At 38.8% G+C, this 25192-nt stretch overlaps 1 protein-coding gene across 5 annotated transcripts in view; it reads left to right on the top strand.

Moving 5' to 3' along the window:
• Nucleotides 1-25192, top strand: part of EPSTI1 (epithelial stromal interaction 1) — a 112370-nt gene that overhangs the window by 44305 nt on the left and 42873 nt on the right. For 2 of the 5 annotated variants that reach the window (XM_072617147.1, XM_072617149.1), the window contains exons 6-9: nt 1167-1240; nt 21105-21189; nt 24315-24347; nt 25009-25152. In XM_072617147.1, coding sequence (XP_072473248.1) covers nt 1167-1240; nt 21105-21189; nt 24315-24347; nt 25009-25152 — 336 coding nt within the window. The remainder of the gene's footprint in view (nt 1-1166; nt 1241-21104; nt 21190-24314; nt 24348-25008; nt 25153-25192) is intronic. The other 3 variants (XM_072617148.1, XM_072617151.1, XM_072617150.1) reach the window with 2 other exon arrangements.

Genomic DNA, 25192 nt, shown 5'->3' with positions numbered 1-25192 from the left:
ATCCTGATCCCTTCCTACCTCTCCAGTCTTCTCACACTCTCATTTCCCATTATGCATTCTACAATCCAGTGACACTCAACCCCTCGCTGTTCCTCACACATGGTATTCCACTTGCCACCTGGACATTTTCAGTAGGTAGTTCTGATGCCTAACATGTTTTACCTTCTCATCTCCATCTCCTGGCTTGCCTGCTTTCCTTCAAGTCTCAGCAAAAGTCCCATCTTCTTTAAGAAGCAATTCCCTTTTTAAATTTTATTTATATTTTAAAATCTTATAGTCATTTTAGATATATTTATTTTAATGCTACTCCCTTCCCTCCGAGATTCACTCTGTATCTTGGGTGTGCATAGTTGTTCACACACTGTCTTCCTCACTGGACTGTTGAACTCCTTAAGAAGAGAAACTAGTTTTGCCTTTTTTTTTTTAAGTGCTTAGCACAAAGTCTTGCACATAGCAGGTGCTTAATAAGTGCTTTTTTGACATGAGTTGACACGGAGCAAAAATTTCCAAAGGTACTATAACCAACCTCTTTCACTTCTGGGTCCAGATTAATGTTCATTTGTAGGATCTTTCATATGCATTTGTGTGTGTGTGTGTGTGTGTGTGTGTGTGTGTATACACTAATGGACAAGCCCCATGACTGATTACTCAGTTACACATAAGCTGGACGAAAAAAAGCATTATTCATCCATTTGGTTTTTCCTGTTAGGCTGAACTATTTGGATTTTATATGGAAGATTTCCTACTATATTCTCTATAAGTTATTTGACTTGCCCAGTAAGAAACCTTATATTTCCTTTTGAGGGTTTCAGAAATACTTGCTTAGTAGAAAATAGTAGTAGTATTAATGAGCATTTCCATCTTAAAGCTGGAACAACTGAAATGCTGACAGAGTCCATGACTTACCCAAAGCAAGGCAAGAAAGTGAAGCTGCACAGTGGCTGATGATAGCAGATCTGACCTGGCGTAGCAGGCATGATGTGGGGTAGTTGTGCTCAGCTCTGAGCAGCGTTCCATCCTAGGGCGTGTTCTGAGGCATTCTATAGGAACCAAATTAGGCTCCAGAGAGCCATCTATATGTTGTATCTTAGATAATTGCACAATTATAATTTTTTTTGTTTAAAGTATGCCTGGTAGATTGATTTTGGATATGTTTGAAACTTCAGAGCAATAAATTGGAGGAAAAAAGAAGGGTTCAAGAGAAGCAAAGGAGAGAAGCATTTAATGATCAGCCTCCCTGGTAAGTTCAAGTTGAGTATTGGTAAGAGTTCACGTGAAAATGAAATTGCTTTTTCAGTCAATTAACAAGCATTTATCAAATATCTGTTGTATTCTGGGTGCTGAGAATACATTGGTTTGTGGAGAGTTGATCATTTCTTCATTAGATTTCCTGGATAGTGAGGGACTCAGAATAGTCTTACCAAACTGGGATCTGGTGCTTTGGGCTGAAGACTGTCCTAAATAACACAAATTATTTCTAAAATTGAATTGATGACACATTTTGGGCAGCCTGCTCTGGATACCAAAATTGCTGGTTATGACTGAATCCTGGCATTACATAATCAAGTCTGTCTGAAGTTACCTGTTCTAGTCTTCTCAGTGATGTATCTTTAACATTATACAATCCTTAAGATTCTATATTCTTCCTCTGAATTATCTCTTATAGACCACCTGTATTACAGCAGGTTTCTAAAAACCACCTTGGAAGGGGTGGAGAGAGAGGTAAGTAACCGAAACCAACTGGTGTAAAATTATGAAAGTACTTGGTGGGATAGTAGATAGAGCACTGGGCCAGGGTCCAGGAAGACCTGAGTTCTGATATGGCCTCTGGCATTTACTAGCTATGTGACCCTGCACAAGTGACTTCATATCTACTCTTTACTTTCCTCAACTGTAAAATAAGAATGGTAACAGCACCTACCTCACAGAGTTGTTGTGAAGACCAAATGAAGGAGTATTTTCAGAAAAAAAAGCTCTTAGCACAGTGCCTGGCACATAGTAGGAGTTATATAAATGCTCAGTCCTCTTCCCCTTATGAATAAGCAGGATTTGGTATTCCAAAGGACTAGGGAATTTGCCTGGTGGACTTTTTGTGGGGGTAGGTTGTGTGTACTTCAGATCCTTTTCACATAAACTCTAGAGTGGAGTTCACAATTTCCCTGTTGCTCCTCAGGAAATTCCCGACTGGTTTGACCCCATGAGATTTTGCTGAGCACATCTTGAATTTTTCACATATTTCCAGTATAGGCTCCATATCAAAGATAATGCCCAGCCCCCAAATTATCAACCTGGTGTTTTAAAAAAGTATTTAATTTCGGACAACTAGCCCATTGACCTCCTGAGTTAGCTTTCCAACATTACAGTACTCGTGCACCTAATGTGGTCACGATCTTTGCAAGAAGATTGAGAAGCACATTATGTAGCAAAAAGAGTACTGGAGCTTATTATAGTGGCTGGCACATAGTAGGTCCTTAATAAATGTTTGTTGACTGACTGGAGCTAGAGTCAGGAGACATGCATGACCTTGGGCAAGTCATTCTTTTCCCCTGTTTTTCCTCATCTGTAAAGTGAGGATAATCACGCTTGTGCTACTTTCCCAGGTTTTGTTTTGGAGTAAAGTTTGGTAAGTTGTAAAACACTGTGGGAATAAATGGGAGCTGCTGCTGCTGCAGCAAATGAGAAGGGAAAAGGGAGGCTAGAACTTCTCAGAGTTACACAGAAACACAGTTGGTATTTCTGTCCACAATTGAGGTATACGTAATCGATATAGCTATTCTTGGTTCCCCTTCTCCTTTTTCCATGCCATGGGCCCTTTTTGGACTGTAGCTTTAGAACTAACATAAAGTTTTATTGGTTAAAGCATACTCCTACTCTCCCTGTTAAGTAGGTGATCTTATTTCCATTTTATAGATGAGGAAAACTAAGGCTGAGAGAGGTTAAATGATTTGCCTAGGGTCATCCATCCAGGAGGGTAGCTGGATGGTGCAGTGGATAGAGTACCAGGCCTGGAGTCAGGAAGACTCATCTTTCTGAGTTCAAATCTGCTCAGATCTGGAGCAGAGAGAACCTTGAGGCAGGGAGACCAACAAGAAGGCTTTCACCCTATGAAAGTAGGGGATAGCCTGTATTAGGGTGGTGGTTGTTTGAATGGAGAGATGCAGACATATAGGGGAAATGTTGTGAGGGTAGAAAGGACATGATTGCAGTCACATTCTCTGTAAACCTGTTAAGCATAGAAATATTTAAATGATAAAAGAACATGGTATTTGGAAGAGATCTTTGGTGTACTTTTCTTCTCGGTCCCTGACTCAGTGGTAGTCTTACGATTCAGTTACTTTCATTTTATGTAAGAGAAATAAAGCGAAGCGTCAAAGCTTGCCATTAGTGCACTTAGGGACTTTCTTCTCTAAATCTTGGTCCCATCTGACTCCTTTATCCTTCTTCTGGAGTGACAATCTCCTTATGGTCCTGGCTAGCTGGTTAGGAAAGGTTGGTTTAAATGAGGAGGAGGGAGAGAAAGAGAGAGACAGAGACAGAGAGACAGAGAAATTGTGTGTGTTCATATATATATCTCCCTCTCTCAGAAAAAATACACACACATTCATAATGTTATACACAAGCAGGTCATAGATGTTGTTCAGTAACATATATGACGTGCTTGTATATAACAGTATGAATGTGTGTAGGTATATATAACTTGAGAGAGAGGTGTACATGTGAACGCACATTCACACTTTTCTACAATATATAGGACATGCTTATGTGATTATATCTGTATATATACGTATGTGCACATATAAATATAAATTTTGAGAAATGTGTACGTATACGTGTAAGCATGTTTCTCACAATTTAAATCAATTTTGTCTAATAAACTAGCCAGGAAAAAATACACATACGCATACTTGCATGTATTTATTTATGTATATATAATCACAGATATACATATATACACATACGATACTCAGCTATTAAAGCTATATGTTACATATACACACAATACAGTTAAGCTATTAAAGATATATATTATATGCAATATATCTTTTTATATATATATCTTTGAAGATGGGTATAAGTATATATATCTATATGTATCTGAATACTGATAGCCCAATACTGCACTGACTTTATATAGAATTCATTTGTTTTGAGGTCGCTCAACCTGGAATTTGTGTGACTTACTTTCCATAGTGATAAATATGAAAGCAATTTCTCAGAAAAGATGATCTTTGAATTCGCTAATCAAACTTTTCCTAGAATTAGTTTTAGAATAGAATTTTTTGAGGGGACAAGCAGGTTTTTAATAGTGCCAAGATTTCACCAACTGAGCCCATAGGGAAATAGATTTTTACTCCATATAAGGTAAAACTTCCTAAAAATTAGAGTTTTTTAAAAATGGAAGGAGCTACCTTTATAGGTAGTGACTCCTTCATTATTGGAGGTCTTCAGGAAGAGGTTAGATGAGCTTTAGCTAAGAGCTTGATTAAGTGGGTTCTTTGATGACATACGTGGCAGCATGCTAGAGAATAGACCTAAAAACTTGGGTTTGAATCCTAGCCTTGGACATATACTAGCTGGGTAATGATGAGTAAGTCACTAAATCACTCAGAGCCTCAGGTTTTCCATCTTTAAAATGGGGATATTAGTGACTTCATCATGTACCTATCTCATATGACATTGTAAAGCTAAGTAGAGATAAAATGTAAAATATATAAAATAAATATGTGAAATAAAATGTGCTCACTCCATCTCCCAAAGGGATTTCTTTCAAATGCTCTTTGCTTGGCTTTGGATCCATGAATTTGGCCTACAAAGAGTACAGTCCTGGGAGAATTTGACCTCTAATAAGAGGGTGCTAGACTCCCTCTCATCTTCTTTGGCTTGTTACATCTGCTCCTCCCCCATATCTGAGTACCTTGGGGAAAATTACTTAAACCCTTAGGTTTTGACTTATGGCTGATTCTCCCTAAGATCATGGAAATGTACTCGACATACCGTCAGGTATAGGACAACTATTATTGTTCCTACACACGAAAGAAATGGTGAAGGACCCAAAAGACTCACAGCGTACATGGACAAAACAACTTTAAACAGTTTTCAATAACAATTTACAATTACTGTTATACTCTTTCAGGAGGCTGAGACTTAAATCTCATGGAGCTATTGAATAGGCATTCCACATTTCATTTCAACCTTGCAACGTCCAAACTATCCATGGTCCATGTCTTCTGGTAAACTGGCCAGATTTGGACCAGATCTCTTGTAGACATTCATTCTCCAAGAGTTCTAGAGTAGTTGCCAAGGACTCCTCTCTGGATCATCAATCAGCTCTGACCAGAAAGATTTAGGACTTCTAGACTTCTCAAACATACCAAGTTGCTGTCAAGTCTGGGTCTGTGCGTCTTGGAAGAGATGCTTGTTTGCCTAAGATCAGAAAAGAACAGACGCAAGAGGTAGCCTCAGGCTTATACTTGTCTAAGAGGAACATGTGGTTTATCTTCCATGTGTTCATGGCCACTTGGCACCTGGGAAGTCACCCCTTATGGGAAGTGACTTGAAATCTTCCTGACATGTTACACACTTGAAAGGGAAGAGAGTCCCCGTTTTAGCTAATAGGGAGAAAGCCTTATGACAAAAGACCAAGCTTCTTTAGCACTATGTCAGTACATGTGGTTGACTGGAAACAGGAATGGACAACTCTGCACAAACTCAGAGATGGCCCTGGTCATAAGTATGCAAAGTCTATTATCAGGCAAATGACAACTACTTTGGACTTTAGCCTTATCTATAAAATGAGGATGCTGGATTAAATAGTATCTAAAGGTCCCTTCTATCAGAAACACATGAGAAAGTATGAATCCGATTGCCCTTAGCTTGAATAGATTTCTCTGAAATGAAGGAAAGCAAACCAAAGGCAAAGCAATTTTTTAAAAAAGACTAGTCAATGGTTCCTGTCTTGGCAGTGCCAGTGCTCAGCATGCTATAACGTATGGCTCCGTGGCAAGTCAGTAACACATTGCCTTTTCTTTAGGGAAAGGTATCCCAATTCCAAGATTGCTTAGGAAAATGCTCATAGTGACTGAATGGGGCCACAACCGTGAATCCTCATCTATGCACCCTTGACACCGTGTTCCTGACTTTGTTCATTTGCTTCTGATTATTTTTAGTGTTGTCAATTATTTAGCTAACAGGCAGAAAACTAGGTTTTTATTGACATCCAGAGGGACTCTCCTGAGTGTAATAACAGAGGCAGTTTATCGAATGCCTGTGAGGTTGCTTTCTAATTGTACACATTAATCTGCCCATGCAAGCTGGCTGAAAATACACAAGCAGATTGCACATGCAGATGGAGCACATAGGATGGTTTTTATGAAAAGACCTCTGGAATGCACTTCTGCAGTATGGCCATTTCCTTTAAAAACAACAGAAAAGTGGATGGCAGTGACAGTTTCCATGGAAGGCTGGGAGCAGGCCAGGCTTAGAGTCCTGCTGTGGTTGGGGACAGACCTTAAATCTCACCATGGAGAGTTACTTGATTTTAGGATGCTGAACAATGACACAGAGATTGAGAGGCATGGCAGGCAACAGATGTAAACCCAGTCTTGGTACTTCTGAAGATTATATTTAGTCCCTAAATCATCCCAACCCTTTTCAAGTCCAAATGTGATCTTTGTCAGGATAGCTTTATGTAGCAGTGAATTTCACAGAGGAGATACTACTGCACAAAATAACAATATTGCCTTAACATCCCTTCTAAAGGGGAAGAAGCAGTATAGATTATTGAAACTCGTTAAGTATATGGCGTTTTTTTAATCTCAAGTATATTGTGGATCTTTGAAGGTACACACATATGTACATGTATATGTATCTACACACTGTAGATATGTAAGGGTTCACACATATAGATATGTCGACAAGCACATATGTTTTAGATATAGCTGCAAGTCTAGATACACATATATCCCACATGCATGTGTAGATATGACTATATATTATCTATACTTATTTTCATACATGTGCATACATTTACACACATATGTGTGTATGTACTTAAAATTTCCCAAGGCAAGTGTTAAAAACTAGTTTGAAATTCCTAAGATGGGAACAGTAAAATAAGAAGTTCAGCCACCTGTTTGACCCAGGATGGGGATATTCTTGAATTAAACATTTGTAACTGTGCCCAAAAGGGCTATTTAACTGTGCATACCCTTTGATCCAGAAATTCTACTGCTAGGTCAATATCCTAAAGACATAAAAAAAAGGAAAAGGACCTATTTGTAAAAAAATATTCATAGCAGCTCTTTTTGTGATGGTAAATAATTAGAAATGGAAAGGATACCTGCCCATCAATTGGGGAATGGTTAAACAAACTGTGGTATATGTTTATAATGGAATTATTGTGCTATAAGAAGTGAGGAACAAGCAGATTTCTGAAAAACCTTGAAAGACTGACACAAACTGATGCAAAGTGAAATGGACAGAATTAGAATGTTGTACATGGTAATAGCAGTATTGTTCGATGAAGAACTGTGAATAACTTAGCTGTTCTCCACAATACAGTGATCCAAGACAATCTCAAAGGCCTCATGATGAAGCGTACTATCCACCTCCATAGAAAGAACTGATATTGTTTGAATATAGACTGAAGCTTGCTATTTTCTTTTTCTTTCTTTCATTCTTTTTCTCTCATTTGAATTTTCTTATACAAAATGACTAATATAGAAATGTTTTGCATGATTGCACAAGAATAACCTATATCTCATTGCTTACCAAGTCAGAGAGGGGAGAGAATAGAGGAGAAAGAAGGAGGGAAGGAAGGATAGAGTTTGGAACTCAAAACTTAAAAAAAAAACCAACCCCTAAATGTTAAATAGTTTTAATGTAACTGGGGGGGAATACATATATATATATATGTGTGTATATATATATATATATATATATATATATATATATATATATATATATATATACACACACACACACACACACACACACACACACACACATATATATACACACACACATATATGCATATATACATGTGTGAATATGATATAATATTTGTGTATAACACAATATATTTATATCATATGACATATTCATGTATTATAGCATAATAATATAATAACATAATATAATGTTATATGTGGATTAAGCATTTGTTACAGATGATTGAGAGTTGGCAACTTAAAAGAATGGAAATTATGCTGGTGTATAAGTTATAAGACCCATGCCCAAATTCTATATATGTCACTTACTGTGTAACTTCCCTGAGTCTTAATTTCCTCACCATGGAATAATAATGATTATTTTTCCCACCTCTGCAGGATTGAAGGAAGCATCAAACGAGTCAGTAGAAGCAAAAGTGCCCTCTATAACTTTGAAAGTGCCATGCAAATGTTCTTTTTAAACATTTTTCCCCTGTCTGGACCCGTGATTTAATTGGTGCGGACACTTCCTTTACTGGTAAAGATCCCTGACTCATCTGTAATTCATTCTTAGAGAATTTCCTAGAGCCAATCAGACATGAAGTGACTTGTTCATGTTTACCCAACTAATATGTGTCAGTCAGGACCTGACCTGAGGTGTCCTTGAGGCTGAGGTAGGTTCCCTTTATCTTCTCATGGTAGTATTGTTATTGTTTAAAAAATGATTGACTGTTGCTTGTAATCAGTAACCCTTATTTTGGGAGTATGCTAACAGGGATTTGTCAGGTTTTTAGTATCATTCGAAATGTCAAATATCTTTTCAGCTAGATAACCTTAGTTCTTGAAATGTTTTCCCTTGTATGATGCAGCAAATACAGTCACCTCTTAATAGTCTGTGTCTAGCTTATTTGCAGGCAGGTGGGGAGGTCCCACCTGGGTTGCAAGCTAGAGTGTTGTGAAATCACAGATAATGGAAATTTGATAGCTTGTAAATAACATGATCATCCATCCCTGGATCTTTTTCAGTCTTCTTTTAGGAAAAGGTGACCATGACTGAGTATGGGACTCCTAGCAAGGGTTGAGAACTTGCTTATCAATGCAGAATAGATTTGGGGGTCTTTTCTAACCTTTCATGCAGGACCTGAGCAGTGTAGTTACTCTGGAGATATCCTCTCATTGAGTAATAAATGACCTTTTCCCCAGATACACCTAGACTTAATTCTCTCATTTGATTGGATAGCTTGTAGCTAAGTAGGAAAGAACGCCACTCAGTAAGATCAAAATATAAAAATGACTGATGTGGAATACTTGGGAAGAATTGTGTGTGTGTGTGTGTGTGTGTGTGTGTGTGTGTGTGTGTGTGTGTGTGTCTCAGACACTACAGACTTGTGATTTCCTCAGTATCAGGAACTTAGAGAAAGGTGCCATGATGGATATACTCAAAAATGGATCTCATTGATTTGGGAGTTCCCTATGATGGTACAGATCAATTGACGATCCTTCTATGTCTCCTTTTCCTTTGTTACTCTTGTCTGTATCCTTCCCCAACTTTGCAACAGTTGGTCCTTCTGGAGAACTTGCTTTTTTTCTCCTGATATTTCAAGGAGATCAGTGGAATACTTTGACTATTTGTCTGACTTAGTTTTTTCTTGGCAAACGACCAGTACATCTTCTCTTATTCATTGTTCCTCATTGGTTAACTGCTCAAACCTACCCTCATCTACCTATCTGTTGTCCTCAGTGAAATTTTTTAATTCTTCAGTGCCATTTGGATTCCAGGTCTTGTTGCCTGATAGCAAAACTGCAGAATGTTAGTTTTGAAAGGTAACCTTTTGCTCTCATGAGAGGCCTGTTGTTGGGAAAGGAACTTTGCAGTTTCCCTAAATCATTCCAGGCTGTTTTCTTCATCCTATTCACCTCTGGACTCAACTCACTGCCATCTTTACTGTTTGTCCTAGATATAGGTGTAGAAAGAGTTGGAGTATGATGATGGGTTTATAGGAGCCATCCCAGAGAGCATGTACCAGAGGCCCCTGGGAACATCTAGAGATTCCAGAGACATGTATGACTCAATGCTAAAGAGTTGTGTGCTTTGTGATGATGAAGTAACCCCTGAATTGATTACTTGAACAGGAAAAACAAATGATACAGTGCAAGTGACCCCTCACCTGTGCTTTGAAGGAAGCTAGGAATTCAATGAGGCCGAGGTGAGGAAAAAGCATTCCCGACACAATGGGGACCTCGGCAGAGGCAGAAAATGGAATGTTGTATTTATCATGCTGGTCTAGGACAGTGAGTTTGTGAAGGGGAGAATTAATTCTGCTGATTCATTTCATGTGTCTCTTACATATAATCATGTTGTCTCTAATAAGCCTTTTCATCTCTAAATAATAGAGCATGTGTGATTAGGGATTTTTTTTTTTTTTTAAGAGACTGGTCTTTGTAGTGTGGATGGACAGGCAAAACTTTGAATAATTTGAGATTCTTGCAGGAGACTTTGTGACATTCTGGGGTTGCTGCAGTCAGTACATCATCTGCAAACAGGAGTATATGGAGGCCTTCTCCATCTACTTTGACTTCAACACTGTGAGGATTCTCTTCCATCACTGTGGCAAATACCTTTGGCAAGCATACATCTCCTTATTTTATGACTTGCTTGATGTCTGCTATCAGGGTCATTGAACAGGGTTATTTCTGTCATATTTTCTAAGGAATATTGAATGATTTTATATATGGATGAGAGACATGGCATTTTCTTCTGCTGAAGCAAATGCTTTTCTATAATCAACAAACATCTATTATAGTATTTTATGTTCTCTATGTTTTTCAGTTAACGATAAACTGATCACATGATATGGTGGATAGAGTGAAATAATCATAAATGGATATAAAATAAGTATTGCAGCATTTAATGTGCCATTTACAATATATTTTTTCCTTGTGAAAAAATGTGTTGAGTCCCCAACAACTGAATTACAAATGAATTTTTGGAATATACTGTAGGACTTGGGTGTGAGGCTGATTTGAATTCAAACACTGCCTTAAATACCACTAGCTGGGTGATAGCTAGCTGTATCACTTAACTGCTCTGGGTCTGTTTCCTTATCTGTAAAGTTGGGCTAATAACATCTGAAACAAACACTAATACACCCCCACACTGGAGGCTGAGATTTCCCAGTTGTTCATCTGTTTCATAATCTGGGCATTCTTTATTGACTTGGTTTTTCCTGTGTAGATGGTTAGGTCCCAGTACAGCAGTCAACACCTTTGAGGAGCATAGTTATCTGATTTTTATGGCTCACCTGCTATTAATGATAACTGGGGGAAAATAGTTACCTTCTTTATAACTTTTAAGGAATCTTAAATAATTTTGCTGTATGTGTGGGAGAGAGAAACCTTGTTGGAAGAGAGCCTTTAAAGTGATGTTTTGCTCTACTGACCCAGTCTATTTTTGTATCAAGTAAATTACTTCAGTGAGATCTTGACTTGCCTCTTTTGGTTGATTGTGTAATAGCAAAGATGTGGTCCTGTTCCCACTAATACCCCTGTGAAGGATGCTCTCAGTGTGTATGTGGAACTTATGGCCTAAACAAGAGTTTCCTAAAAGTTTTCTTATAGACAGAAAATAGACCTAAATAAAGAGTCATCCTTCTTTTTCCAATATGTATGACTCAGAAGGCAATGGAGACTGGTGTGGTGACTGTAAGTAGGCTGCTATGCTTAACAAAGAACTATTAAGAAAAAACAGAGTGAAGGAAGGATGTTGTCAAAGAAATGCATGAACGTAAAAGATGGGCTGCTCATGGGGTAAGAGTGAGGATAGTGGGTTACCCATGTACTACACTGGTATCCTTGAGATGTCAAGGGAAAGCAGGGAAGGGTGCTGGCACCTTGGTGAGCTCATGAGAAGGCAAAGGAAGCACAGAAGAGATAGGAATGGATGGATTATGATTATGCATTGTTGGCAGAAGCATCCATATATGATTCCACAGGTCTATTTGGGTATATTTGGACCAGATATTTCATCCCAGTGTGAAAACTACCTTCACCATTAGAGAATGGTAACTCTTCTGTAACTTAGGATCTTAGAAAGTTGTCTGTGGACACTGAAAAGTTTTGACTTGTCTGTGGTCACACTCCTAGAGCATGTCAGAGTAAGGCTTGAATCTACATCTTTCTAAGCCCAAGGTTAGTCCCTATTACTTTTGCCATGCCATATATCGATGATAATGAACGTTAGTATTGCAAGCATAGGATTGCTAGCATTTTCCTAATGTACAGATGGTTGTCTTGGGGGGGTATTAAATTGTCTAAACCCTCAAACAAGGCTTCCTTCTCACTCATATATGTTGATAACACTTGCTAAAACTTTCTCTGTTTCAGTGACCTTTACTGCATGAGTCCCCTTTATTTCCATTTGAATAATTAGATGATTAGTTCAGATCAGGTTCTCATCTATTTTGGTTTCCTTGAACTCTGAGTCCAGCAAGTTCTGCTGAATATGCATTCTGGCTGCCAAATTTTGTCTTCAGATATGCTCACAAAACTTATATTACCCTTCATGGGAGCTTCCTGAAAGTACTTAAGGGCTAAATTGATCCCTTATCCATATGTTAAGCTTGAATCCAATCTCACATTTTATAATTCTCGGAAATAAGGTGAGTTGAAAGTCAGACTATTTATAACTTTCTCTACTCTGCTAATGAAACCACTGACCTCTTTATGTTTCACTTGGAGTGGTTTTATTGAGAATACCTCTGCACCTCCTATAAGAAAAATGGGGCTGGGGACTTAAATCTCAATCTCAGTAGCCTACATACTGACATGTTGATGTTCTTGGTCAAATTGTCCAACCTTGTTAATTCTACCCTCTAGAGGTCTCTTGAGTATTTGCATCCCCACTGCTATCACTTTAGTATAGGTTCTTACTACCTCCTACATGGATTATTATAGTAACCATCTAATTCAGTTTTTAATGTTTTAAGCCATCCCATCTTCAAGGCCTTGTGCTACAAATATGAACTAAGACACAGCTATTATCCTAAAGAAATTTATATTCTTGGTCTCCTTACTTTTGTTATGACCCCTTTCCTTAGATTGCTGACTCCAGGATCTACCCCTCCCTGCCAGATTCATCTTCCCTAAAGTGGTACTTTTCATTCTCTGCGCAGGAACCTTCAGTGTCTTCCCATTCCTTATAAATGAAAGTCTCCTAAGTCTGCTATTCAAGGTCCACTATAATGAAATTCAGAGCCCTCAAGATGGCTTTCAGTATCAAACTCTACCTTACCTTATCCCTTTGTCTTATAAGCATAAACTTTCTGAATCAGTCCAAGAACTTTCTTTCCCTGAAACACAACTTTTGCATCCTCAGGTCTATTCCTTTTTCCCTTCCAAACATAGAATGCTCTAGCTCTTGCTCTTGGAGTTCTGTGGAACCTTATATAGTTTGTCTTATAAATCCACTTTACTAAGCCTTTTTGAAGCAGCTAGGTGACACCATGGTGCTCAGTGCCAGACCTGGTGTCAGGAAGACTCACCTTCCTGAGTTCAAATCTGGCCTCAGACACTTACTAGCTGGATGACCCTGAGCAAGTCACTTAACTGTGTTTGCCTCAGTTTCCCCATCTGTAAAATAACTGGAGAAGGAAGGCAAACCACTCCAGTATCATCACCAAGAAAATTCCACATGAAAAGTTGGACATGACTGAACACTGAAGTTTTGCTTACATTGTTCCCTCTTACTGGAATGACCCTTTCCACCTTTAGTTGAATTACTATACCTTTCATGTATATTGTGCAGCTCCTTAAAGATTGGAGAGAACTTTCCTCACCACTATCCTGTGAATAGATGCATAAATATAACTGTCCCCATTTTATAGGTGAGATCTCCAGAGGGTAAGTACACTCTGACAATCCAGAATGTCAGAAGACTTGAACGCAGATCATCTGACTCAGACCAGTGGTATTTCCACAGTTTCCCTAAACAAAACCCAACCATCCTTCAGGCCCCAATTCCTCCATGAGGCCTTCCTTGACCATGTACTTCTCCCTTCAATGATCTCTATACTGCTTAGTATAGACTTAGGGTCAGTCCCACTTAATAATATCTCCCTCGTACTGTTATTGCCCGTGTTTTTCTTCTAGTTAGGGAGGTGAGACGATAAACTCTAGAAGACAGGGCCCATTTCACAGACTACTCTTAAATTTTCCTGTCAGAGAACATTTCTTTGCCTTGGTGGCAGTTATCTGTATGCCCTTTCTCTCCCTTTTAAAGATCTACTACAAAAAGAAAAAAAAGTAGTAATATGGCTATTAGGAAGTATCATTCCCTTAGAGATAGCTGAGTCAATGCAGTGCTTTGTAGCTAAGAAGGTGACCACTGGTTCTTTTACCTTGAACACAGACATTCATATGCCAGGTTTTTTGATGTATTATTTTTGAGGAATACGTGATGTTTACATTTGATTTGTGGGGTTGTTGGAAAGCAGAAGAGCTAAGCAATGTTAGATCCTGTATTTGAAGAAAGTACACTTTAAAATGACATCACAAGAACCTTCTTTTGGCTTCAAAAAATGGCCATTGTGGATATTCAGATGCAGACTGCTACTGCCTAGTAGACTGATCTGAGGGGTAGTATAGAAAGAACATTGGGCTGGAAATCAGGGGATTAAATCCTCATTGGATTCAAATTCCGTTGCCATTTACCACCTGGGTGGCTCTGGGCAAGTCATGTTGACTTTCTGGGCCTCAGTTTACTCCTCTGGAAAATAAAAGGGCAAGGTTGGACTTGACCTCTTAGTCCCCTTCCAGCTCAAAGAATCTATGATATAGTGAGGGCTACATAAGTCACTATTCTTCTATGTACTGTTTTCCACTTAATAATTCTTCCTTCCACACCTTAAAGTCTAAGGTCCAGTGTTCTTTTTTGTCAAATAGAAAAACATTCTGCTTCTGTTTGGAGCTCTGCTCTACTTGACTGATCAAGTCCAATCCTTGGTCTTCAGGGGTCCATTTTTCACAAGCATTTTTTTTCCTACAGCTGATTTTTTTTTCTGTCAATTTATCTCAATTAAGGAATGGTAACAGTGCAGAAAGAGCTAGCCTATCAGGAAGATCTGGATTCAAGTCAAGCCTTGGCTACACACATGCATGCATGCCTACATACATACATACATACATACCAGCTCTGTGACTATAAGCAAGTCAAGCAATTCATTTTTCGGATTTGCACTGATGAAATGTGTTTCCACATTGGGAGTTTACTACTTTGCTGAAATCCTAGGTCTAGACCACAAAACAGCCCCAGACAAAATCATGAAGAAGCTCCAAGTTTCAAGTGAAAGATTAAAAGAAATTGTTCCTGTTCTGATATTAAGATCATCTTTCACATGCTTTCTCCCAGTGTTTCTAAGTTGCTGTCTCAAGAACTCTCAGAAAGACATTTTGTTATTATTCAGTTGCTTTTTAGTTGTTAGTTGTGTCTGAGTCTTTGTGAACACATTTGGGATTTTTTTGGCAAAGATAATGGAGTGGTTTGCCATTTCCGTCTCCAGCTCATTTTGACAAAAGAGGAAACTGAGGCAAAAATAGGGTTAAGTGACTTGCTTGGGGTCCAACAGCTAGTAAGTGCCTTAGGTCAGATTTGAACTTGGGAAGGTCAGCCTTCCCGATTCCACCACCTAGCTGCTCTCTGAGAAAGACATCTGCTATATTAGGTACCCCCAAATCACATGCTAATTTAGGAAAAAGTCCTAACTTTGAGAATGTCAGGATGTTACCTATAACTACTGTTCCTGTTTGTGAAATGATCAGAATACACCTGTTTCTTCAGGGCTCACAGTATTGTTTACTTGAATAGCACCTGGGTCCCCTAAAATAGCTACTTCATTTTCAAGGTATTCTTTCGCCATATACTCAAAACAATAGCTCACAGAACCCCACTGACTTGTTTATATTTTTTTTTTACTCATAAGGCAGAGGTTTGATTTAACCCAGACCTTCATGATAGTACAAAGCAAAGTCATTTGTTAATAGGAAATAGTCAAATTTGCTATAAAATATTCTCCCCACTAGCCCTATGACATATTCATCCACAACTGTTCCCATCATCAGAGAAGAGAGTGACCCAGCATGGGAGAGGGGGTAGAGGTGGGCACTTCTGGAGAATACATGTGTAGGATCAATTCATACCACCCATGCTATAAGACCTTGTGTGTCATCTTCTGCTTCTCCTGGGATGGCTGGGAATGTCCTTCCACTGGGCTCTATTGACCTCATTGTGTAGTCTCCATTGGCCCATTGTTCCTCTGGTACTGGGTTCATCTCTTGTGTGACACCTAAGCCATCTCAGCTTCAGTTTGCTAGGATCTCATGACTAGAACTTCTCCCTGATATGGGCAGGCTTACAGCACTTTAGTCGAAACCATCACACCCAGACAAAAAAAGCTAGGCAGAGTGTCTTCAGACTAAGATTAGAACTTTTACTTTTGATTTCCATGTCTGGGTATTACTCAAGGTCTTCTGTTTTATACTAACTGAATGTTAGACACTTTTTAGATATTCCCAAGATCCTCTCTGGGATGGAGAACTGGGTCTGATTTTGAACTAAAACAAAAGACAGACTTGTAGGGGATCAGGTAGGTGTTATCCTTCCGCACAGTATACATTCCTGTCTTTATTATATATATTTGTCTGCTGGAAAGCTTGATTCCTCTCTTTTGGCCTGTCTTAGGTAATTTCACTAAATGGGCTATCTATACCCATTTTAACTTTGTATCATTCAAAGCTATCTGAATAGAAATCATGTATTATATGAGTGCTATGTGACAGTCTTTCAGTCTGGCAGGTACAGGCTGCACTTCTCTGCGCCTCTCAACTTTTCACCTTCCTTGTCCCAACAGAAAAGAAGAACCAAAACCCATTAGGTTCCCCAGTGGGTCTGAAATTGTAGGGAGGGAAGAGAACTGAACCAGGGGCCTCAAAGACAGGCAAAGAGGGATTCCCACTCTGCTAACAGGCATCTTTTGATTAGAAGAACATCCTTCTAGCATGACGACAAGGTGTTATCCCTCCTTCTCCACTCCTTTTTCTCTAAGGTTATGATTTGTTAAGGAAGGAGGGAGAATCGTGGAATTTCTGTCCCCATCTCCAATTTCTTTTTTCTTTAATTAAAAAAAAAAATCTCTCATTTGTTGACTTTGAGCATTAAGGACAGCTAGGTGATTCAGTGGATGGAGTGTTAGGTCTGGAGTCAGGAAGATTCATTTTCCTAAATTCAAATCCAGCCTCAGACACTTATTAGTTGTGTGACCTTGGGCAAGTCACTTAACCTATTTGTTTCAGTTTCTGCATCTTTAAAATGAGCTGGAGAAGGAAATGGCAAACCACTCCAGTCAAGAAGACTGTCTCTATCAGGAAAATCCCAAATGGGGTCACAAAGAGTCAGATATGATTGAAACAGTGACAACAACAACAAAAAAAATTCACATTAAGTTAGCAAGCATGTCTTTATTTCCTCCCACTCTGATTCCCCTCCCTCACTGTATGATTAAAAAAAGAAAAAGAAAACCTTCATTATAAATTTATAGAGTTTGAAAAGATCCACATTGCCATGTGTCATGCTGCATGTTAAATGTATCACTTTTGGCAGGACGTGGTGCACATATTGATGGGGTGCTCAGACCCCCACCCTAAGATCGTGTCTCTGGAAGCCTCCCAATTTCTCAGACTCCTGCCCGGTGTGAAAATTTTCTCTTGTTAGAGAACACCTTCTCTTTATCAGAACAGACACAAGGGTGCTTGGCCCAGAGATTTTTTGTCCTTGACTGGCCCAAGGAGTCTCCCTTGTGCCAGATCCCCAAGGTCTATGCCTCTGACTATTCCTTCAATGTCTGGTATTGACAAAGTTCTCTCTGCAGACTCCCTGCATTTTCTCATCCTTAGATCATAGGCACCTGCTCCCAAAAGACACCTGGACCCTTAGATTACCTAACTAGAATCCTTGGTATCCTTGCCCTTGTCCCTTTTCCATATAAGCCCCAACACCATCCTCACTATCTTATAGGTTCCCCTAAGGACTCTTGCCTGCTTTTGCTAAACTGTTACAATATACTTTTTGCCACTTGACTACAAGAAGGCTCCAGTGTGTGAATTCCTTTCAGGCAACTCTGTCTTGTCATTCTTGGGGTCTCAGCGCCCCTATCAGCATCCATAACCTTTTCAACATTCCACCTTTAGAACTCTGGAATCATGGTTGTCAGTGCATCTATCAAAGTTCTAGTCTTTCAAACTTGTTTTTCTTTATAATATTTTCATTGTATGAATTGCTTTCCTATTTATTCTCACTTCATTCTCATCAGCTCAGAGACGACTTCTCATTTTCTTCTGGAATTGTCCATTTTTGTATTTTCTTATTGTGCAATAATATTCCACTCCATTCATATGCCATGCTTTATTTCACCATTCCCCAATAGGTGACCGTTCCCTAGGTTTACAATTTTTTTTCTACTAGACTAGAGCTACTATGAAATTTTTTTTCTTTTTTCTTTGATCTGTTTGAAGATATAGACCATACTGGTACTATCATTGGATCAAAGAGTTCAGAGAATATAGTTTCAAAGTACAAAGAAGCATAGTTTCAAATCGCTTTCCAAAATGACGGAGCCAATTCACAGCCTCACTAATAACGCACTAATGTGTCTGCTTTCCCCACAACCTCTCCGTCGCCTGTCATTTTCTTTTCTTGTCCTTGACAGTTTGAGTTGCTTTAATTTTCATTTCACTAATTATTAGTGATTTGGAGCATTTTTCATGTGGTTATTGATAACTTAGGTTTCTTCCTTTGAAAATTGCTTCTTCATATCCTTTGATGATTTATCTATTTGTGACCCCACCTATCTTTTCTACCTCCTTATCTCCAGAGGAGAATGGGACACTTGGATCCAGGCTATTGCATCAGCTAACTCACCTATCAGAAGAAAGTGTGGAGTCTGCCTATGTGCCACCTTATAGTAATTTCCTGTCAGCCTTACATGTTCAAACTTTTGCCCAGTGTTTCTCATGGGATTACAGCCATCCTGAAATTCAGTTGTATGGCCCAGGGCAGTGCCATTAGAGCAAACACTGAAGATTCTCTACACATTCAATGAAAAAGCCCTGGGCCCATGAGATTGCTGGATGTTTGACTGTGTCTGGGATTCCTTCCTTGGTTATCACTGAATTTCTTCCCTATGATTTTCTCTCTTGCTCTGTATCCAACTAAGGACAGTGAGTCAGCAATCTCATTGTGTAGCTCTTTGAAAACAAACAAAAAAAGCCAAAAAACCGAACAAAGCTTTTAACTGATGACTTCATAAAGCCACAGACAGTGGGGCAGCTTCCTGACTCCACAGCTCTATTTGTCTCCTTGTCTATCCTGGATGAGATAAGTAATCGTAGACAAACGGCAAGGCTGCTGGTCTCAGCTGACTTATCCTTGTATCCTTCAGTCAGGTATTTCCTTTCTCTATTAGTTCCCCTCATAGCTCAATCCTCTTACCTTGTTTGAATCCCGTTTTACTGTTAAGTAATTATTTGGAATGATACTGGCACTTTGTTTTATTTCTAATTTCTCGTTTGCTTCTTGACAAGCTATTTTGTGCTTGGTTTTGGATTTTTTTTTTCTTTTATCACTTGGGAGGGTCAGAGCTGTATATTAGTCTGTAACATTAAAGAGGAATGAAAGAGAGAATGGAACTTAGGAAGCTGATAAGAAGGGTTTGAGCTGCTTGAACACCAGATGAATTTGTGGATATAGAAATTGAAGAATGGGGTGAATTCATAGATGATAAATCCTACTGCTGCTTTTTTTAGTGTTAATGAAGAATGTTAATGATGATGATGATGCTAATACCTGTCATTTATGTAGCGTCTTAAGGGTTATGAAGTTCATGTGTGTTGTCTCATTTAATTCTCCTAACAACCCTACAAAATAACTGCTGTTATCACCATTTTATATTAAGAAACTGAATGACTTGTGCAGGGTCACATAGTTAATAAGTGTCTGAGGTTCAGGTTCATAGCTATTACCCACTCTGTTTTCTAAGGAAGTGAAGTGAGAGCTTGAAGTGATAAATAGAAGCCCACTTCATTATTGATTTGACAGAATAAAGGAGAAGAGAGACTGAAGAAGCAATAGGTATGGAAAGAGAGTCTCATAATCCAGTTATAATCCAATCCAACAAACGTTATGTCCGTCTTCTGTCCAGAGGCCTTTTAATATGGAGGAAAGAAAGAAAATCATCCTTAGAATCAGGAGGACTTTTGACTGAGTCCAAGTTTTATAGAACAAATCCTTTTTTATTAAGGGGATTTGTTAAGTTTGGATTCAGCCAAAAGGCCAAACTTGAGGATCTAGAGGGCTACATGTGGCCTCTAGGCTGCCAGTTCCCCGTCCCTGCAAATGGAAGTATTGAAAGGCTGAAAATTATCCTCTTACAACGGTAATAGATCTATAGGACAATCATGCATATCCTGACAACAGAGCTAGCTATTCCTGCTTTGGATAGGGGTTGGATACTTAACCTTTTATTTTAACTTTTACTTCACCTTTTATTTCACCTTTTAACTTTTTCTTTTCCTTTTCCTTTATTTTACCTTTATCTTTTCCTTTACCTTTGTCCTTTTCTTAAACACTTCAACACTGGGAGGTGGAGGGGAAATAGCAAAGGAGGAAAAGTTGCCATCGGCAGGGAAAATGATACTTACTAGAAAACCTGAGCTGGAATAGTAGATTAATCTCTTTCTGCAGATGAAATTGAAGTCCAAGTGCCTGGCTTTGTGTCCATGTAAGAAATCAGGTGCCAGGATGAGAGAACCAGAAGGAGCATTAATTTCCACATCAGCAACACAAAGTTGAAGAGATTGGAGTAATCGTGGGTTCACATGTCACTAAACAAGCACTGAAAATTTCAAATTCAACTGTCCTCAAGAACAACTTCTAAACATATCTCTGTGTTTTGATTTTCTGCTTTGCTCTGTTCTCAGCATAACCTTTTGTTCTGCCTATGATTTTTTCTTTTTAGTCATCGCTCAATAAAAGTTCAGGCTGAGATCCAAAGGTACAATAAAAATGTGGTGATGTTTTCTATCTTTCCCTCCCCTTAAAAGAACTAACAAATCTATTTATATTGTCAGCAAATCCTCTGAATTCTTGAGTAGTCTGGAACCAAAGGCCCCTACCAGAAGCTGCCGGCAAACTTCTTATCCTGACACAATATGGGTAAGTGGGTTGCAGCATCTCAGGTACCATGTTTGGTGAGTCTGTGCTGATTAGGACTCATTCCATAGCTGAACCCTGGAGAAGCAGAATGGTGGGTCTTGAGCACTGGAGGACTATGTAGGACATTGGACTCTAAGGTCTTAAACTGTGATCCTCAGGGAATTAATTGCATGGTCTGTTTCTTCTCTTACAAATTGGCCTTAAAAACACCTCCTATCTCCCTCACTGATGTTTGTGATCAAGTTGTGGTCATTATAAAGTACCTTATATTTACTCTTCAGAAAGAGATAGCTTTTAGTTTGTTCTGACTCTGGGAAGATCATTTACTGCATCCAAGCATGATACCCTCATAATTGGAGAGTGAAATGATCTTTTGGAGAATTAATTTCCTAGTTAAGTAGCAGTCTGACCTGTCATTTTGTCTTGGCCATGATTTACTTAAGGTCCCAGTCCTTTTGGTGCTAGAACCCCGAAGGGAGCACTTCTGGACTCTAATGATAGAGTTGTTATTGATAGTTCCATGGCCACAGATGAGACAGGCTGGTCTATCCATAGAGACATGATTTTAGCAGTAAGCCTGTCAAGTAGCTTAGAGACTGAAGATGAGATACCCTTTTGAGATTTACAGTTGCCAAGCTAATACTTGGAGTGTATCTATATTTCCCCCCATGTGGCTTGCAGGGGCTGCTTGTTAGAGACTTCATGATGACAGAGATAGTGATGGCCTCCAGGTTGTGACTCCCAGTGGATGGACAGTATTAAGAGTTTGGGAGTTGAATCACAGTGAAATCTGCAGCTCTGCTAGAGCTCAAACTTGGGTAACTTTCACTTCCTCTAGAGGAAAAGTGAACTTTAGTCAACCAAGTTCTGAATGAGCCCTTTAATAAGCATTGATTACTAGTGACAGAAAAAGGTTAATCTCTGTGTTGTGACACCTAATGTATTATTAAAATGAAAATGGGCTATTGAAGAATTTATAAGAGGGAAGAATTTTAAGAGATATTTTGGGGGGTAAAAACTACATGGGTAATATTTATATATTTACTAATTTTCAGGGGGATTATTTGTAGATTTGTACCTTTGTGACAACATGAAAGACCTTGTTCAAACATCAAGGCATGGGACAGCTTGGTTCTTTTTAGTTCTTGGCTGACTGAACACCTTTAGGAGCTGAGAAAAAACACATTTTCTAATATCTTTTATATAATAGATGATTATGCTAAAAATTTAAGGGATAATAAAGTTGAACAGAAGAAAAGCCCAAGTTTTCTTTTTCTTTTTTTAAACTTTGGAGTGATTCTGTTTAAGGCAAGAAAGTAGCTTCTCATTCTGTGGGATGTTTCCTCAGAGTGGAGCTGAGCTCCCAGAAGTATTATCTTCATATTACTTTGTTCATTTCTGATTTTTATTTTCAAGTCAGTGTAGTTATTCTGGGTTGAGCTTGACTGCTGGTAGTTCAGGTTTGATATTTGAAAGAAAAAATACTCAGCAAACAAAGGAAATTTGCTTGGCAATAGCAGAAAAAGAATAGCCAATAAGAGTATAGATTGAGGATCCTCCCCCTCCCCCAAGCTCTCCTGCCTGAGTTGCCCATGAAGTTATACTTCATCAGCAGAGAGTGCTTAGAGATCAACATAAGACATGATATCAAACCAATCAAGTCTCAAGGATGGCTTCAATACCTTTTAATGAAAAACTAGCCTGACTTGCTTGGGGGCAGGGGTGCTACTACAACCTGCGTGGAATCTCCCTCAGAAGGTGGGGCATCGTTCATCTTCAGCATCCCCCAGGACAATTGTTTAGTGTAGTCTATGAATCGTCAGTGTGAATGTCCCAAGTGGCTCCCCAACTCAACTATTTTTTTAATCTTTCTTATCTGAAGGTCTTTGGGAGAAAGGGTTTGGTAAATGGGGGGTAACGGGAGGAAATCAATGACATAAACCTTCTACTGAGATCTTTCTAAGTGATCCTATAGGCTGGGAAACGGGAGTAAGAGAGCAGAAGCTCCAGAGATTACCGTTTGGAATTCTGGGCAGTTGTGAAGATGGTTGAGGCTGTAGTGGTAGCTTGCTTTTGGGCCTCCTTCACATTCCTTACCACTTGGCACATCTGACCATTCTGTGCTCTTCCTCTATTCCTTTTAGTTCATTTCTCCAATTTAATGAGATCATCCTGAATTTTAATTTTGTCTTCTAAAGTATTAGCAATCCTTCCCTGAGCTGCATTTCCAGGGGCAGGTGGATTAGTGGATGAGCTACACAATCTTCCAAGTTGTTAATAGAAACCATGGAGTTGTATTAGGCACAAGCAGGCTTCTTATGAACTCTATCTTGCTTCTAGGCCATTAATAATTAGTTTGTGCTCAACAGTGTTAACTGACTGTTTATACATATTTTACTGCATTGGTTTTGTCTAATCCACATGCATGATACATCTCTGAGAATCTATCCTAGACTATTTTGTGTACTTTAGCAGAATATTTGCTGTGTTTAATAAATGTATACTCTATTTCTTTGATGTCCTCTGTGTTTTACTGAAAGCGGAAATGTTAACTTGTAGATAAAAGATGTAGAAGTTGAGTATTATTGGCTAGGTTATTATATGGGAAATAGACTAGTTGCTTCTAAGGCTTGGAAGCATTTAGCCCTGACTAACTATCCAGTACAATTTTCCCAAGAAAAAAGCTATCTTTGCAATGTATTTTTAATGTATCACTGTTATGTGTCGGGGGGTGAATATAACATATATCAATGAATGATATTTGTTAATAGTGACAGGAATTATGGGAGGTAGACAGTCCTAGGCACTATGCAAAAAGACCGGATTGTGACACCAATAAGCGTGTGTTAGTCTTATTTCTTTGGACATGAAAAGAATGGTAATTTAAAATTTTCCTTTTGGGGGAGTGGAAGAAAGGCAGGGAGAAGTAGGAAGGGGTTGGAAATTAAAGCATGCTTTTTGAATGGAAAATTTTCAGAACAATTTACCAGTTGGGACCGCCTTTGTTTCTATGTTACTTATTGTTTAATGGGAGTTTAAGTAAGTAAATGTGTTAGTGGCATGTTTCTAGGGCTTAGGACTGAGGGAGAATTTTAAAGTTTTTTTTTCCCCTTATTTTTGTACAGAAACTCCCTGCCCTGCTTAAGGACCATAACTTGGTAAGCAAGCTTTAGTATTACATGTAGCTTTCCACAAAACTCTCCTTGGGTTCTTCACAACTAAGGCAGCACTCAAATTGTAGGATTGCTCGTTGGACCATGTAAAAGGGTCTCTGCTTATAGGTATTATCTTGTTAAGGCCCTTAAACTATCCCTCTTGACTTCTTCCAGATGACTCCCCTTCCCATACCCTACATCCTAACTAAATTGGCCTACTTTTTAAGCATTGCCAACGGATAGACCACTTAACAGGATAGAAATGACAGAATAGTCAGTTCCTCCAGAAAGAATCCACCATTTTCACCACTACCTGCCTCTGCCCTTGACTGATCCACAGACTAGGGGTTCAGGAGCAAAGTGCTTAACCTCTCTATGCCTCTGATCGTTATGAATCGTTAGAATGAATAAACATCGATTTATCTCTGAGGAGATATTTTTAAAACTTAAGTGAATTCTGAAGTCACTCATTGAAGCAAGGTTACATTAGTTCGTGTACAATGTTGTCCTTTCTTAATGCTCCTAAAAGACCACCTTTTGTCTGTTCATATCATCCAGTAATCAAAAAGTGTTTATTAAGAGTCCACCTTCTTCCCAATAGGATGCTCAGTGTTTGCTGCCATGTTTGGCATGTGATACTAATGTCCTGCTTTACGCATTGCAGGCCAAAAATGAAGTGCTTAAGAACACCCTTAAAGATCAAGAAAATCAGAAAGTTCATAAGATGAAGGATGAACAATGCAAGAAGGTATATAGAAGTAGTGGTGAAAGGCGTATGCCAGTAGATAGACTTGATCTTACATGGAAGGTAAGAAATTGCATATGGCTGAAGGACTCCATGATATTCT

The sequence above is a fragment of the Notamacropus eugenii genome, chromosome 6 (genome assembly GCF_028372415.1).
Source record: "Notamacropus eugenii isolate mMacEug1 chromosome 6, mMacEug1.pri_v2, whole genome shotgun sequence".
Lineage (NCBI taxonomy): Eukaryota > Metazoa > Chordata > Mammalia > Diprotodontia > Macropodidae > Notamacropus > Notamacropus eugenii.
This window is presented reverse-complemented; position numbering and strand designations above follow the sequence as displayed.